The 16,776-nt window shown below is 36.3% G+C and overlaps 1 protein-coding gene across 1 annotated transcript; it reads left to right on the top strand.

Moving 5' to 3' along the window:
• The first annotated feature begins 5,790 nt into the window (after nt 1-5,790).
• LOC132166727 (uncharacterized) lies at nt 5,791-8,058 on the top strand. Its single transcript, XM_059577598.2, has 3 exons — nt 5,791-6,759; nt 6,833-7,025; nt 7,400-8,058. The coding sequence occupies exons 1-3, from the start codon at nt 6,355-6,357 to the stop codon at nt 7,948-7,950; spliced, it is 1,149 nt and encodes a 382-aa protein (XP_059433581.2). The 5' UTR covers nt 5,791-6,354; the 3' UTR covers nt 7,951-8,058.
• Nucleotides 8,059-16,776: the final 8,718 nt, after the last annotated feature.

The following is a 16,776-nucleotide window of genomic DNA, read 5'->3' as shown; positions in this document are numbered from 1 at the left end:
AAAAAAATATATAGATGGACCACAAGATCCGTGATACCGAAGGGAAGAAAAAAGGTAAGCAATGGGCAGCCCATGGAAAACATAATGGGCTTCTTTGTCTAAATATTGTGAATCCTCTGCATAAGACAAGAAACTTCTTTGTCTAAAATAGTGACCAAGCTTGTTAAACATGGATAGTGGAGACAGTTTCATCATCACCCTACCAATTTTCAATAATTTCTCATTCAACATTCTTTTGGACAGTTGATGAGAAAATCCATAAAGTCCACATATTCTGTGACGTATTTGGGATGATTATTTCGACTTGATTGTTCATATGTAATCAGATTTAATTTCGGTCAAGGCATTCTTAAGGGGTAGCTCAATTAACTGGTAATCACGCATCTTATGTGGACATGTCAAAAAACAAAAAAAAAACAAAAAATCGGCCAAGGCCCTATGAAAGTTATTATTAATATCGTTAACCTTGATTTTTTTTTTCCCAACCGTTTCTAAAGTTAATTTTGTGGAAACCTAGAACATAGTTTTTTTTTTTTTTTAACATGTCGACACAAGAAGGAGATGAGGATTCGAATTAGTGACCTTCGCTTTATAAATCGATTAAGCTATCCCTCGGAGACAATTCATAACATAATTGATATAAACAGATAAAATATAACTTTTACTGGTACCAAATATAAAAAAAAAGTAATATATAAATAAAGGAGAGATGGAATATAATGATGACATGCATTAATTTAGAGTAAAGTAAATGAATTTAAAACAAAGTTAGTCCAAAGTAAGGAGACACGTTTGGTAATAAATAGTTAGAAACGCGTGAAGCTTTCTTGCATTGCCAATGCGTAATTGAAGTGCTCAAAGAAAGTAGAGAAAGAAGAGGAAAAGTAAGTAAAAAGGTGTCTCACATTGAAGTGCTCAAACAAGGTAAAGCAGAGCTAGTGGAATATTTTAGGGGATTGTGTTTTAGATTAGATGGCTCATACTACTCACATTCATGTTTGGGTCCTTCATGTTTTAGAGAGAGATTTTTGAAACATGCAAAGAAAATCTGGCCTAACCCAACCCTTGGAGAACAAATCAACTTGTTTTCTTTTTTAAGAAGTCAAAAAAGCCAGTTACTATTTTTTTTTTTTTTTCGTTTGCAAGTAAAAAAGCCAGTTACTTTTGTGGCTTGGTAAAGCTGTTTATTTAGCTCTGTTTTTTTTTCTTTAAGAGTCACCCTGATGCATTTTTCTTTTTAAATAAAATAGTACATAAGAGGGCAAATCTCATTCATTATGCATTTTTAGAAGAGAAATACCATTTTAATCATAAATAAAAGCCTTTTTCAGAATCGGGTCGATTGCTAGTGACCTGAGTTTCAATTGCTTAGCAGTCCTTTTTCATTGTGATTGTCTTCCTGTTTTAGATTTTTTTCATTTTTTTATAAACTTCTTGTTGGAAGATTATACATCAATAACCCCTTACACTATATCTATATATAGTTATTAGTTAGGAATAGATACGGCTTTTAATTTGATTTGATTTGATTTTTTTTTGCCCGAGACATGACTTGTAAAAATACACTAAAACATGCTAAATTTCATTATTTTAGCCAGCAGAGTTGCAAACACCATGGGGACCTCCAACTTGAGCTCTACTGAAACTTTAAAGGGCTTGAGACGTTAACAAAGGATTTTCTTTTTCTTTCTCTTTTTTTTTTTAAATTTTTTTTTTAAAGTCTTAATTCTATAAGAGAGAAGATAAGGGCCCTCAAAATCATTCTTTTATCGACCTCAACTGTATTGACTTGACCTACACTTTTTTTGCTTTTTCATGTATATGGTAGGAGAGATTTGCATGAATGAGGGAAAAAGATGGGTGCATAAAATCTTTATGTTCATGGGCCTACACATCTCTAATCACACAGTGACCAGGTGAAATGAATGACTTGGATTTGTATGTTGGGTCTTCTGGGTAAACGGCATTGTTTGATGGCGCGTATCTGGGCCCCATTGATGGTACAAAACATTCATGTCCTTTTCCTTGGAGCCCACAAAAAAGAATCCGGCCCAACTCTGTGTGCCCGGGGGCCCATGTAACGAAAGATATCAATTGGGGTCCCCCCTGCAAAGAAGAGAGAGCCAATCGCCATAAACTGCATAAGAATTACACGTTTGAGTTCCTCCTCCTTTTTCATCTCTCATGACATTTGCATCTCTTGCCTATTATTTTCATGGGTGGTCAAGAACTAAGAGAAGAAAAAAAAAAAAAAAAAAAAATCATTTGAAATAAAGTTCCTTTTAATAGTCCCAAGCAAAAATCATACACCTTTGGAGGAATGTTCTTACAAATCTGTTGCACCGAATTCTTCCACTCCGGTATATTAAATTAATATATATTTTATATGCGTCTTTAAAATTATAATCATTTTTAAAAATTTATGACATATATCAGTTTAATAAAATTAGTCAAAATAATTTTTTTTTCTTAGCGTGAAAACTTTATCTCTATGCAATTGTTGAAGTAAGCCATATTCAAGATTTTTTTTTTCCCCTCTTTTTAGGGGAAGTGTCCTTTTCTAGTTAGGCATCTTTACCACCATATTTCTATGCATATTAACATTCTATTTGATAATCGTATTTCACTTTCTTACAATTGAATTTTATTTTCCATTCATAGGAATGATGAGACAAGGAAAAAGAGTTATGACTAAACTGCCCATAAACCTTGTAAAGAATTACAAAGCCAAATTGTGAAGCCATGAATTAGATGTTGCCAATAAGTTTCATCAACGTCTGGTGACAAAACCCCTATCCAATCAACAATAATTACTCATTAGAAAACTTTATTTATTTCTTTTTAATACAGCTTGAAATAAGAATCACATCTACGGATAACAACGGCAAATGAAATCCCAACAATATAATAAAAATGTTAGGATGATTACAGTTTAGTAGTTTGTTTGAATTAATAATGTATTTAAGATTCCCCTTGGATAACTCTCCTCAAACTTAACTTCTTTCTTCAATTGCAATTTGCAAGGCAAGGGACAATCTCTTTCTTTTATTTGGGTCCCGCTATCCGTTGAAAAAAGTATTAACACTTTTTTTTAATCTTAATTTAGAGCTAGCCATGATGTTATAATTAGAGCAAAAAAAGTTTTTAAGAGATAACTTAATCGGTTGGGACCATGCTTCATAAAGCGAAAATCACTAGTTCGAATCTCTTTCTCCATTTTGTGCGGACATGTAAAAAAATTTGAAAAAATTAAAGCAAAAAAAGCATCCGGTAATTTGAAAAAAAAATATTTTGTGAGTATAGTTCACTAATTAAATATAAAAATAAATATTTTTAAATCTCTAATATTCTGAATAACTAAAATTAAAGGGCAGATTAAGTGATTTAAAAAAGTGAAAATCTAAAAGTGAAAAATATAATTTTAATTAAATAAAGAAAAATATAATTTTGTTTAAATAAAGTGAAAAGTATATTTGTTGTGAATGGGAAGGAAGCTTTTTTTTGGGACTAGTGAGTCATTTTCCTGTCACATCGAGTAATTTCCTAAACTCTTCCTCTGTTTTTTTCCCGAGGTTATGACTTGGAGAAAAAGTAACCACTAAAGAGTGTTAGTGTGTACTGTGTGATGATGTAAATAATGTGAATCCAAAGAGGGGGTGGGAATGTCAATAGTGTGGGGGCCAAGGCCAACGCCAACGCCATCGACATCAAGTCGGTGGGAGATCTGCCTTATCTTATTTTACTTTAGGGCGTATTGGGCTTGACATTTTCCAAGGTCGTATATCATGTATTCATTTAATGGGGGACACTTGTTTCTACCCAAATACCATTTTATCATTAAAAAATACGAATCATTTGTCTACAATTTTATATAATCTTCAAATGAAAAAACCTTCAACGTAGAAAAATTTAAACTCTGTAGTCTCTAGCAATAAAATAAATAAATAAATAAAAAGAAAGAAAGAAAGAAAGAAAAAGATGTGTATGATATTGAAATTGTACAATTGGGATGCTTGACCATGTGACTACCGCTAATTATTTTCCCAAGTTCGGGGGGTTTAGGAATTGAACTTTATGCATATGCTACCCTTAATAGTTAATAGCCATGTCAACATACACTGCCCCACACACACATCCTTTAATTATTCCCGAAGATTAATTATTGTAATTTTTTTGTATAATTAAGTAATTATTGTAATTGGATGTCCTCAATCATTCATATGAGTTACTTATTTTAGAGAAATACCATTTTAGGTCAGTAATTACATTCAATTACTACCCTGTAAATGCATTTGTAGTTATCCATGCCATCAAACCCGCTATTGTACGAAATATTTGAACTTACCAGATGTAATGAGTTACCCCATGGTAAATAGTAAAGAGAAATGGGGATTCTGGACTGGATAAGTTAAAGCCAACCTTATTTTAAATTTTGAATAGGGTTATTTGTCCCTAGCTAACCCAATCCAACGGTTTACCTCACCACGTACTTGACAGGTGTCTGTATCGCATCACCCCAAGGACATAACGCCCCCCTCAACTTGGCGCCGCGTGGCTTTAATAAACGACACAATCAACCGCTTTCACTTCAAAAAATGAAAAATATTGAACTTTCCCAAATAGCCCTCCGTTGCTTTCTGCCTCAAATCAGTACACACCGAGTACTCAACGGTCATTGCCGAATCAAAACAAGACAAGAAAATAGTAATCACCTCTCACCCTCATTTTATCGATTGATGTATTTTGTTTTAAAAGTTTCTTTTATGTTATTCAATTAATAATAAAAAAATTAAAACAAGTCATTAGTATAATTGTATAAATAAATGTTATAGATAAATGTGAAAAAATAATTATTAAAAAATAAAATAAAAAAATAAAGTGTACTCAACTCAACATTCATCAAAACTTGGACCCCTCCGCAGCACATGATGCACATCCTTCTTCTAAAATTACCATATCGTCACTGCATCTGATTAGATAGTACACAAATAAGTTATAATAAGTATTAAATATTTTATTTTAACAAAGGGTAATAAACCTTATCACATCACTTGAGGTTACTTTGTAACTATTTTTGTGTGGTATGTAAAAACAGAAAAACTTTGTAAAGGGTAACAGGGGAAGTGAATTCCGGCCCCGGTTCTCAGATGACGATGCTTACCTTAGACCAAAAAAGCGATAGAAGTGATAGGACGACGCGACGCTGTGTCCAATTCTCCATTTTAGCTTCTCAAACACGACACTCTCGTCTCATCACTTTTTCGTTGGGTCTACAAAGGGACATTTTCGTCCAACCGGCCACTCCAACTACCTCATTCCCCCCAAGGGAATTTCCACTCACCACTCAAAGCTTGGAAGTTAGAGCGCACCAAATGACCATACAACCCTTATTGTCCACTAGCTTCCTGGACAAGATGTTGGCTCTAATTCAGTCTCATCATCCACCCCGTGGAGGGCAATTTCGTCCAATTCGAACCAGATTATGAAACTAACACAAACTTTACCCCTGCCTCCTCATGAGATGGTGGCTCTGAAAGAAGTGACAAACTTCCGTATCAAGACCGGGGCAAAAGAAATGCAGAGGGCCATTTTCGACATTCGAAGCCGGCCTAATCGTCACCACCCATAACGTGGCATCGTCTAACCCGCAACACGAAACGAACCGGCTTCATTCTCGACACGTACCCACCTCTTGCAGCTCGCAACGACCCGCCACGTCGGATATCCACGTGTCAAATCAGTCCTAGGCAGCCAGCATCCCTTATCCTTCCCTTTAAATTCCCCACACCATCCACTCTCCGCTCCTTGTCAGTTGTCACCTAGAGTATATACCATACACAATCGTAATTCTTCTCCCCTCTCTCTCAGTTCCGTTGCCGGCGATTACCTCGCTGGGAAATTCATGTTCTTCGCCGGGAAATGGTGGCTCCGACGGTCGATCGTTTTCCTCGTTACCTAAACGCAAACGTCACGTGCGGTCGCGTATTTCGGGAGCCATAACCGCATTTCGGAAAACCTTAAGCAAAAGCGACTTTTTTTTTTTTTTTTTGACTTAGCAGAGTTTCGAAGTTATTCCATACTTTGTCTCGCAAATTAGAGTCTATAAACTATATGATAACCGCTTTAGCTTAAACGCCTCGAATTTTGGTAAAAAAACCGCTTCGATTTTATAAGTTTCTTCGTCCTCAAATTTTGAATTCGAAGGCGAAGATCCGAGCTCGATCGATGAGTTGTAGGAGTTAGAGACTTGCGTATAGGTAGGCCGTTAAAACTTTTGGAAATGGAGGACAAAATGGTAAATTGAACATCGGAGGTGCTGCGGAGAACTTTCTCGTGATATTGATCACGCTGTTCATGCCTTTCCCAATGAAGATCCAGCCGATCGATTCTCACACGCCTGAAGACTGCAAGCCGGTGAAGCCGGTGGTGAAGTCGCGGTTCAAGCGGCTCTTTGAGCGCCAGTTCCTGAATGTTCTCAGGAATTCCGCCGCGGAGAAGGTCGGTGTCGAGGAGCCGCATTTTTACAAGGACGGCTGCAATGGCTCATCGGTCGAGTTTGAGCCGAGCTCCGTGTGCTTGGCCAAGATGGTGCAAAGCTTCATCGAAGAGAACAATGAGAAGCAATTTGGTGCGTCGAGGTGCGGCCGTAACCGCTGCAACTGTTTCAATCGGAACTCCACCGATAGCTCCGAAGACGATTTTGATTCTCACAACGACTCTAACTATTCTTGTTGCACGGAAGCTTGTGAAATACTAAAGGTAAAAAAGATAATTTAACTTCTAATTTTTGTTTTACGCGTTTTTGAAAAATTGTTTTTGTTTGTGGACACAGGGTCTGGTGCCGTGCGCAAGCGTATGTGAGAGGAATCTGCTAGCGGACACGGCTAAGATCGTAGATAAGAACAAGATCTGCAAGCGTAAAGACGAATTTTGCAGGAAGGTTGTCACTGATGGACTGTCGGCTCTGGGATACGACGCCTCGATCTGCAAATCTCACTGGGAAAAATCTCCCTCCTATCCCGCCGGTACTCTCTCGCTCTCTCTCTCTGAAATTATGTCTCTTTTCATCGCCAAAATATATGTTTCTTCGGTTTGGTTGCTAAGAAACATGTTGAAAATCTCGAAACGGAAAGGAACAATATCTGGTTCCTCTGCTTCCCTTCCGAGAATATTTCGGAAATGAAAAGAAAACCAAACCTGTTTTCTACCGGGAAAAACTTTTTCTATTTCTAAGTTTTAGGTGCATGTTTCTGTTTAATCTCTGTTTGCTTGCCGAGAAATCAACGAACATCAAAGGAAAGGAAATCCAAACGAGCACCAACATCCGAGTCTTTTCAATCAAGAATCTTTCATTCTACAATTTTCTCAGGAAATAATGTATCCTAATGTATTTATTTAGGAGAGTACGAATACATAGACGTGATAATGGAAGGAGATAGATTTCTGATCGATATCGACTTCAGATCAGAATTCGAAATCGTTCGATCAACAAAGGCCTACAAGGCGATCCTGCAGAGCCTTCCGTACATATTTGTCGGCAAGGCGGATCGTCTCCAAAGGATCATCACCATCGTCGCGGAGGCCGCAAAGCAGAGTCTCAAAAAGAAGGATATGCACATTCCACCGTGGAGAAAAGCGGAGTACGTCAAGGCCAAGTGGCTCTCTCCCCACCCGCGCTCCACGCCCACCTCACGGACGGCTGCCAATCATGAAAAGCCTTTGATGATCAGGACCAACCGTGAGCTCGCACCGAGTCGGGGAGAGGGAGACTCTGCGGATGAGACGGAGTTGGGCGAGCCCGTTTTCGCTCTGAGCGAAAGTTCTGGAGAGGAAGATAAGGCGACGGTGGGGAAAGAATGGAAGCCTCCGGAGGTTAAGCCTAAAGGTGCACTGGTTGGGGTTAGGATCGTCACTGGCCTGGCTTCAGTTATCGAAGATGACTGGCCGTGAGAGTTTTGAGTTGTTTTTTTTTTTTTGGAGAGATTTTTACAGATGGTATATGGTTATGACCACTTGATCCCTTTCTGTTTTTTAATGTAAGGGACGGATTTTACTAAACTCTTATCAATAAAATTCTAAAGGAATATAGACTATAGTTAGAGAGAAGAACCTCTGGCCTCACTCCTCAGAAGTTTTTTGTTCTTGATTTATACAATGAGAGTAATCTAATTTTGTTGTTCGTTCTCGCTAATTTCGTTTGAAGTTGAGATTCAATTTTCTCACTCCGTTAAAAGAGCAGTGAACCAATGGGCATCAGAGGAAAAGGAAAAAGGTAGAGGTGTTACTGCATCCGCTCGCGCAGGAATGGCGTACTTTTTTATCATCTTGTTGCTGGTTTTATATTCTTTGCTTGAAGGGGGAGGGGAGAAGGGACTTTGTGCATTCTGGAGCGGCTGTGAGGTGTGGGATAAGCAAGTTTCCTCTAAATGCTTTGAAAGTGTTTCAAGAGGAGAGAATAAAAAAGGCAAAATAGACAGATGTGTGTATTTTTTTCCCTCGGTGCTTTAGATGAGGTTATCTTGGCATAAAGAAGGCACAATTTAAATTTGAAGGAACGTATTACGATTATGCACCTGATTTCTCTAATCAATCCAGAAAGTCATGGTTTTGAATTTTGATCCCCACTAATTTAGGCATCGAGGTTATCTGCTCATCCAATAAGTCTTCAAACCGATTATCTTTTTCTCTCGCAGACGTCAAAAGCGTGCTCAACCTTGAATTCGGCAGAACTGATTTTAGCATATTCAATTAGGAACTTGGTTGGAATTTGAGGTTTGCACTTGTATGAAGTGTGTTTTCCGAAAAGAAAATATTCCAAGCATGCTCAAGAAGGGCTATTTAATATATATATATATATATATTAAAGGGTTTCAGTTGTCATAGAGGCAGCATCTCCCCCAAATGGGTCGCCGACGCAAAGCTGGCCGCTAGAGAATGTCGTAACCTTAAAATCTCTTGTTTGTTCTAATCCTTACCTATATAACTTGTATTATCGAAAAAAAGAATATATATATATATATAGTTCCTGCTAAGATGCGCCAGATTTGTCGTTTGTGTGCCTCCGCCTCGTACTAAACCGGGTCCACGTGATATCTGGGAAATTGCGAATTTAGATGCTGTCATTACTTTGTTTTAGTTTAGTTAGTTTTGTGTGTATTTTTCTCAGGTTACAATGATTGCATTGTAAAATTTGATTAAAATCCCTGAGCTACTTCTGTCCATTTCCCCTTAATTTAATTACCCATCTGAAAAATAAAAGGACACAAATTCTCTTTTAAGAAAAAAAATTTCTTGAACCTATTTGCAACATTCGGTATTTTTGAGTTTCTAAAAAATTAATATTTGAATTCTTAAAAAATTAATATTTAGATTTTTAAATTAGTGAAATGATAATAAATAACTGATAAATATTATAAAAAACATGTGAGAAATAATTTTTAGAGAATCTCATTAATATAAATAATAATAAAATAATATTTATACTTTAAAAATAATTAAAAATTAAAAATATTTTTTTAAAATTAAATGGTAGTCGGCCATCCATAGGAGATGGTCGAACCATCCCCGTTGACTTGGGCCGTGGAGGTGGTCCAGCCATTCCCAACAGCCAAACTAAAAAAAAATAAAAATTTTGTTTGGCCATTGAGGGGTGTCCAGACCACCCCAAGACTAGTCCAAACAGAATTGAGGTGGAAGAGAATGAGATCTGCGAGGAGACCGAGCTCCAGTGGAAGGTAGTCGGCAATATCAACCTGCGACCTCTCTTAGGGAGGCATCAGCACGAGATGGAACACAGTAGACGCCCAAGCTTGGAGGGCAATGGGTTTGAGAAAATGGCTGAAGGGGTGATTTCCAATCTTAGAGGGCAATGGGTTTGAGAAAATGGCTTTTGGCTGATTTCGAAGCCTTGGGTTCTCAAACCTCTGGTGGTACTCAAAGATAAAAATGGTGAGCTTAAACCAGCTTCAGCATCATATTGGTATTAAGATAAAATTTCAGATAATCTTTAGATCATCTTCTAACGGTGCTTTAGGATTCCCAAGTCTTCTCCCACTGTGATGTGTATGCCAAATAAAATTTATTTGGCTGTTGGGGGTGGCCGGACCACCACCAAGGACCATGGGGTGATCCGGCCACCCCTAGTTGGTCATTGGGGTGGCTTGCCACCAGCTAAAATGGGGTGGTCTAGCCACCCTTATAGTTAGATGAGTAGTTAGTCACTCATTTTTTTTATTAATTAATTAATTAATTATTTTTAATTTTAAATAATATTTTATAAATATTTTTTGTTTGTGGGACATGTGTCCTATTTATAGTTTTAGGATTCTAAAAAGAAATCTTAACTATGAACTGGATATCTTTCAGTCTATTATAGACTGGAGAGGATCCTATTCCGAGAGATAACACTCGTCACTTATTAGAATAAGTTGAAGAAAATTTCTTCCAAACTAATTTGAATGATCCAAAATAAAATGGTGGGGTTATAAAGTCGGTTATGGGAGCTAATCTTCATCATATTATATTAGAAAATATGTTAAGCTGTACAAGAAGCATGAGATTAACATATTACTTTGCCAATTGGACCATCCACCTACTTTGATTAACCCTCTTTGCCTCCCCCCCTCCCCTCTCTCTCTCTCTCTCTCTCCGTGGGCTTTTCCATGACACTGGAAATACTTGGCAAATATATATTGGAATGCAGAATTGCTAAAAGATTACACGTTGGATTAAGAGTACTTAGATTCTTTTAAAGATTTTTTGTACTTTGAAGCTTTCGTATTTCTCCCTTTTCATTCAAAATAAATGACTAGACTGATTCTAACTAAAAAGATAAATTTGTGGAAGTTTTTGCGGCCTAGAAAAAAGAAAAATAAATAAATACCGAGTAAAAACATTCACATTCAACTTAACAAATTTATTATTCATTTTTGCTATAAAAAAAATGACATTTTTCAATTTTAACTATGTAACTTTTCAAAATATTTACATTCAGCTCTTTATTTCAGTTATTCAATTTAAATATTATTTATCAATAATTTCTTTTTTTTTTTTTCTTTATAAGGAGAGAGAACACTAAATACCCTTCATGAATCAACAAGTATTGGCTAGTTCAACGTACAAAGACTAATCGGAGATGCTTCAAATTATTATGAGAAAATCGTTTAGAATAGAAGGTGGTTCATCCATGCACACTTATTTGGAGTATGACTTGTTACTTGCTACCCAGTTTTTTCTTTTCTTTTCTTCATCTTCTTCATTAATCTTTCCCTTGCCGTTGGCAGTCTTACCAATTCATATCTACTTTAAAAAAAAAAAAAAAAAAAAGAAACAAATAGATGAGAGCATTAGATAAACCTCAAGCCTACCTCAAAAATTTCAAACAATAATATCTAAGAAAATGACCATCCAAAGTAGCTTAAGTATTTAATAAAGAAAGCTTCTTCTTGTACAATACGTGTAGGGATCAGTTGAAAGTCTTCCATGTCTATTAATTTACTTTTCAAAACATTTTTGTAAGGCTACGCCTATACAAACGGATGAGAATATAATACCTAACATTACTAAAAAAAAAATAATTAAAAAATTAATGGAGATTCCAATATTAACCCAATGAAATAAATATAAGACATATACAGAGTGATAAAGTAAAAGAAATCAAGATTCTTTATTTTGGGTTGTCGGCACATTTCATGTCTATAATATAAGAATGTTTTCCATGTTTAATCACATGTTCCATGAACTTGAGATATAAAAAGAAAGGAATATAACTTTCACAAAGAAAAGTCAATAAACTAAACCTCACGCAGAAGATTCAAGATTGTAATGAAGCATGTGTTGGAATGTATATTTGCTTTTCCCAAAGTAGTCAGCTTTGAACTTAGTGGGCTGCTCAATTGCCATTGGGATTCTGCTATTTGGAAGGCCACCATGCCCATTGCAGAAATCAATGCTTTTGTCCACACCCCAACATCATTAAACATAAATCTACAAATCAGCTTTCCAGTTAATTATCGTATTAACACCTTTCCACAGGCCACGTCCGCTGTCTCCTCAGGGAGTAGACTACTCATAAATTCAATATTTTACAAACATATATACATATATAATTATATATTCCCCGTTCCCTAAGCCCAAAGGGTAAAAAATACGAGATAAAATCTAAATCAGTGTCATCCAAGTTCAGTTAGGTTACTTTGACCGTTCCAAATTAATTTATTTAATCTATAAATAAATAATGGATATATATAATTGTCAACAAACAATACCTCGTGTGACTTTATTATTATACCTTTACTTGTAACATAAAATAATTACCCTCTAATTGAGCCCAAATTGGGGATGTGCAACGTCAAGTTTCTCCTTAATTTGTTTGTTTTTTTTTTTTTTTTTTTCTTGTTCTTTTTAGATTTGATTTATATGATCATGTGTAACACTCCACCACCTTATTGACACACAATATTATCCGCTTTTAACTCTTCCGAATTAGACTTTTTAGAAGGTCACCCATTTTAATACTATTCTCACATAAGCACGTTTAACTATGAAATTCTGATAAGAACATGACCGTCATGGCTTTAAAACATGTTATTGCCATGAAATGTGTAAGTATACATATAAGCACATCTTTATTTCTATACATACGCGATGTGGAGTGGCAAATCATGATTGGCTAAAAATAAAGTAAAAGAAAGAAATAATTTGAAAGGCAAAAGGAAGGCATAGTATGACAAAATTTGTAGAGATGGAGAAGCCTAATCAAGCTTAATTTTGGATCCTAATAATATAAGCATGTTATAACTAATAAATCCACCCATTAAATCGCTAATCCGACCTCTCTAACAAATTGTCTCATTAATGATTGTTTTAGTACTATGAGATCCATGGGCCCTGGCCCAGGACGAGAGGGACCAGTCATGGCAGCTGACATCTCACTTTTAATGGTTTGCCTTTATGTATTTCGCCGTTGTCGGTGCAAAGGACACGAGTGTTGCGTTTCATGTCCGATGATCCAAACACACGACTCCTTAATTCCCAGATTGCTATGTATAATCTTGCGTGAGTTTGAGGACTAGCTACTGAAAATATTGGATTCCTTTGTTTTCAATCAAGAAAAGCAAACTGCATTTTGGCATTCTTGAAGCAAAAAGTAATACAAAAGCTATTGACAAAATATGATTATTTATTTAATTAATATTCTATATATATATATATATATATATATATATATTTTATTGGGGACTTGACAAGTGAAATATTTAAATAAAATAGGGTAAATTGAGGAGTCGGTTCGAACATATGATCTCTCCTCTAATACCTTATATCGTGTTAAACCATAACTTATCCCAAAGCTTAACTCACACATAAAAAAAAGTGTTAGGAATTAGAATATTAGTTAAAAGAAAAACTCTACTTACATCCAAAATTTGTAAAGTTAAGCAACCAAGATTTAAAACTTTGCGCAATTGTTACAAATACATTAGGATTTTCTTTTAAATTTTAACAAAGAAAGTAGAAATTCCCAAAACATATGCTCCAATTTTTTATTTATTTTTTAAAATAATTAGGATAATTTAGTGATTTTAAATATTTTATAAGGGGTTAATGGACATTTCATTCATTTACTGTACGATTTAACCTCAAACCCTAACGATAGTGGGGTCACAAGAAATATTATGGGATAAGTGAAGTTTCTCCTTAATTAAATTATTAATTTTATCATTTATTATTAACTTAAGCTCTAATACCATATTAAACCACTATCAATCCTTAAAATTTTAAGACAATAAAAAAAACAAATGTAATCATCTAATTAATATCATAATAATTAAAACGTACTTGAACCATTTATTGGAGGTAATAATTAGGAGTGTTGTAATTGTAAAGAAGTTAATGACATGGGCTCCGCCCCATTGGTGCGAATCAAACTCTGGCGTGGTCCAAACCAGAGACGGACATTACAGGTTGGGCCATGCGGCCTGACATATGAGTATATGAGTCTTCATGATTTGCCAGATCCATCTACATTTGCTGCCCACTTGCATTAATGCTATTTTGTTTAATTGTTTATACAACTATGTAAACCAGACTTCAAAATTCGACCCAAATTACCATGCGAACAAAATTGCAAGTAATATTCGAGCACTTTGAATCCCTTGAGAAAGATTAACCAGCAGGCCTGCACGGCTGCACCTCTAGACCTTCACATCAGAGAAAGCGTAGAGAGAGGGCAACTGGAATATTGAGTGCTCCATTACAATTAACATCGATCCCTTATTATCTCCTATCTATTTATTTTATGTGGGAAGGGTTCAAAAAGGACAAGCAATGGAAATGTTTGTTAAAGCATGTCACGCCCTCAAGCGATAGAGTGCAGGTCGAGTGCGCTTGAGCGCAATACTGGAGAAGTTTGAAGTTTAAGTGCTGCGTTCGAGCGCAAGCTCGAGCGCAGTACCAGAGAAGTTTGAAGCTCAAGTACGATCGAGCGCATGATCGATTGCAGTACCAAAGAAGAAAGTCGAGAATCAGGTTAGGCTGCGTTTGAGCGCAAGCCTGATGTGATCGAGTGCAGATGGGCGCACAAGGAAATCTCACAATTGCAGGAAAGCTGAAACTCAATATGGAAAGATTCTCTATATCCCTCAACCTCCTATGACGGTATGTAAATGAGGTTTGGGATCAACTAGCTGTGATCAAATCGTTTGTAAAAGGAAAGAAGGTCAACTATTGAAAGACTTGGAGACCAAGCAAGCCAATTAGAAGATCTCCTTTTCCTTGTTGTAAATTGATTTGATGAAGATTATGATTTTCTGTATTAGGGTTAGCCGTGTTCTATGTCTAGTTGTAGTAGTATATATGCTACACCAATGTAATTGTAAAATTATTAAGGAATTGAGGAACAACTTGGACTTAGTATAGGTCATTATCATATATCCTATTGGCAGTGGCCCAAAAGGTGAGCTGATATATATGCTATAGAGTTAGTACTATGGAGGATTTTTGAGGTGGTCCAAAAGCGAAAACATTCTAGTTGCTGAAGAATATCTTTTTTGGGGTTTTTTTTTTGGTTTGGTCAAATGCTTATTACCTCATGTGGTTTAACATTTATTTATTTATTATTATTATGTTATTTTCACTTTAATCAAATATTATTACCCCATATGGTTTAAAAAATTATTACCTCTTTAAACGAAATGGAGTTGCCAGCACAGGGAGTACTGGTTGGAGCCACGTCCACCAACTGGACGAGCACACGCAGGCTTTAATCAAATACAAGACTGGATTGAAGCAAAATGATGTGTAATATATATATATATATATATATCATGATGAAATGCTACAAGAATTGGGTAAATTTAGAAAGAAATAATTAAGCTCAAAATTAAATGAACCAAATATTTGTTCCTATATATACTGACTGGGATATATATATATATGGATTTAACGTAAACAAATAATTAATTAGGTTGAGATATGAGCTATTGTTTACAAGGCAAAACAACACTTTAAATCCACTAATAACAATTAAGTTCAAATAAGTTGCACCATGAAATGAGGGGAAACTAAATGAAAATGAAAAATGAAAAAGAAGCAAGTATTAATTTGTACCAAAACAGAGAAACCTTAGAGCATTCCCAGCAGCTTCCCTGTCATATTCCCTAAGTTTAGGGAACCAAACTACTTTTTGCTTCCCTATCTACATACACTCCACAATAGCTTCCCTTTATCGTTCCCTATATTAATTAAATATTATTTTTTACTTTTCTTCATTTTTTTTATTCTTTATTTTTATACTTTTTTAATGATTCTCTTTTAACACAGAGAGAATACAAAACTCTCCCTCCTCCTACTTCTCTTCCGATCAAACCCTAATTCCCCCTCCTGGCATTCCCACGTTCGTTCACAATTCCAGACCCCAATCCCCATAGCACTCCCTTCCCCCGCACACTCGCACCCCTGAGAAGCATCCTGAGCGTGCCGCTCACGCTCTCGATGTTCTCAACCCCATTCGTGCTCACTTTCTCCCTCCTCCTCTCCCTCCCAATCCTCTTCCTTCTGGCGCCGAGATTTCTCCCTCCGCGCCACCCTTCCATTCCTATTCCGCTCCCCGACGAGAAACATGATATGGCGCTGTTCGACCGCGCCGCCTCTCTCTCCAACCCCTCTACATTCTCCCACCTCTCTCAATCTCGAATTTTCTCTCTTTTCGGTCTCCTCTCTACCTTGTGTAGAACAGATGAAACTTGAGAGGTTGAAGAAGACGGAATTTTCGCAGAGAGAGCTTGTATTGAGCGGAGAGAGCTTGTATTGAGCGAGATGGGTGGCGTGTTGGACAGGAAAGAGAGAGCTTGCGTTGCGTTGAGGCTTGTGCTGACAGGAGAGAGAAAGATTTATTTTTCAATTTAATAAGCCTTAGGATTGCTACAGTGGAGCCCAATATATTGGGTTCCACTGTAGCATATGATGGTTTAAGGAACCATTTAGGGAATCTGCTGTGGGACGTTTTTTGTGATTTTTTGGACATATTCCCTAAACATAGGGAACAGACCCCCTTATAGGGAAGCTGCTGTGAATGCTCTTAGGCGGCTGAGACAATGAAATGAATCACTTGACTTTTCTTTATCAACAACAAACGCAAAAAGTCAATTTTTCCAACGCACGTACATCTTTAATTATCATGCGCGGAACACTAGATCAACTCATTCTTCCATCGAGGACCAACAACCCCACCAACCCCACCAAGCCAACTTATCCTTTTTTTTTTTTTTAAAAAAAAAA

Source organism: Corylus avellana, chromosome 11 (assembly GCF_965113065.1).
Source record: "Corylus avellana chromosome 11, dhCorAvel1.hap1.2, whole genome shotgun sequence".
NCBI classification, from domain to species: Eukaryota; Viridiplantae; Streptophyta; class Magnoliopsida; order Fagales; family Betulaceae; genus Corylus; species Corylus avellana.
The sequence above is the reverse complement of the archived record's forward strand: the minus strand, read 5'-3'. Positions and strand labels throughout refer to the sequence as shown.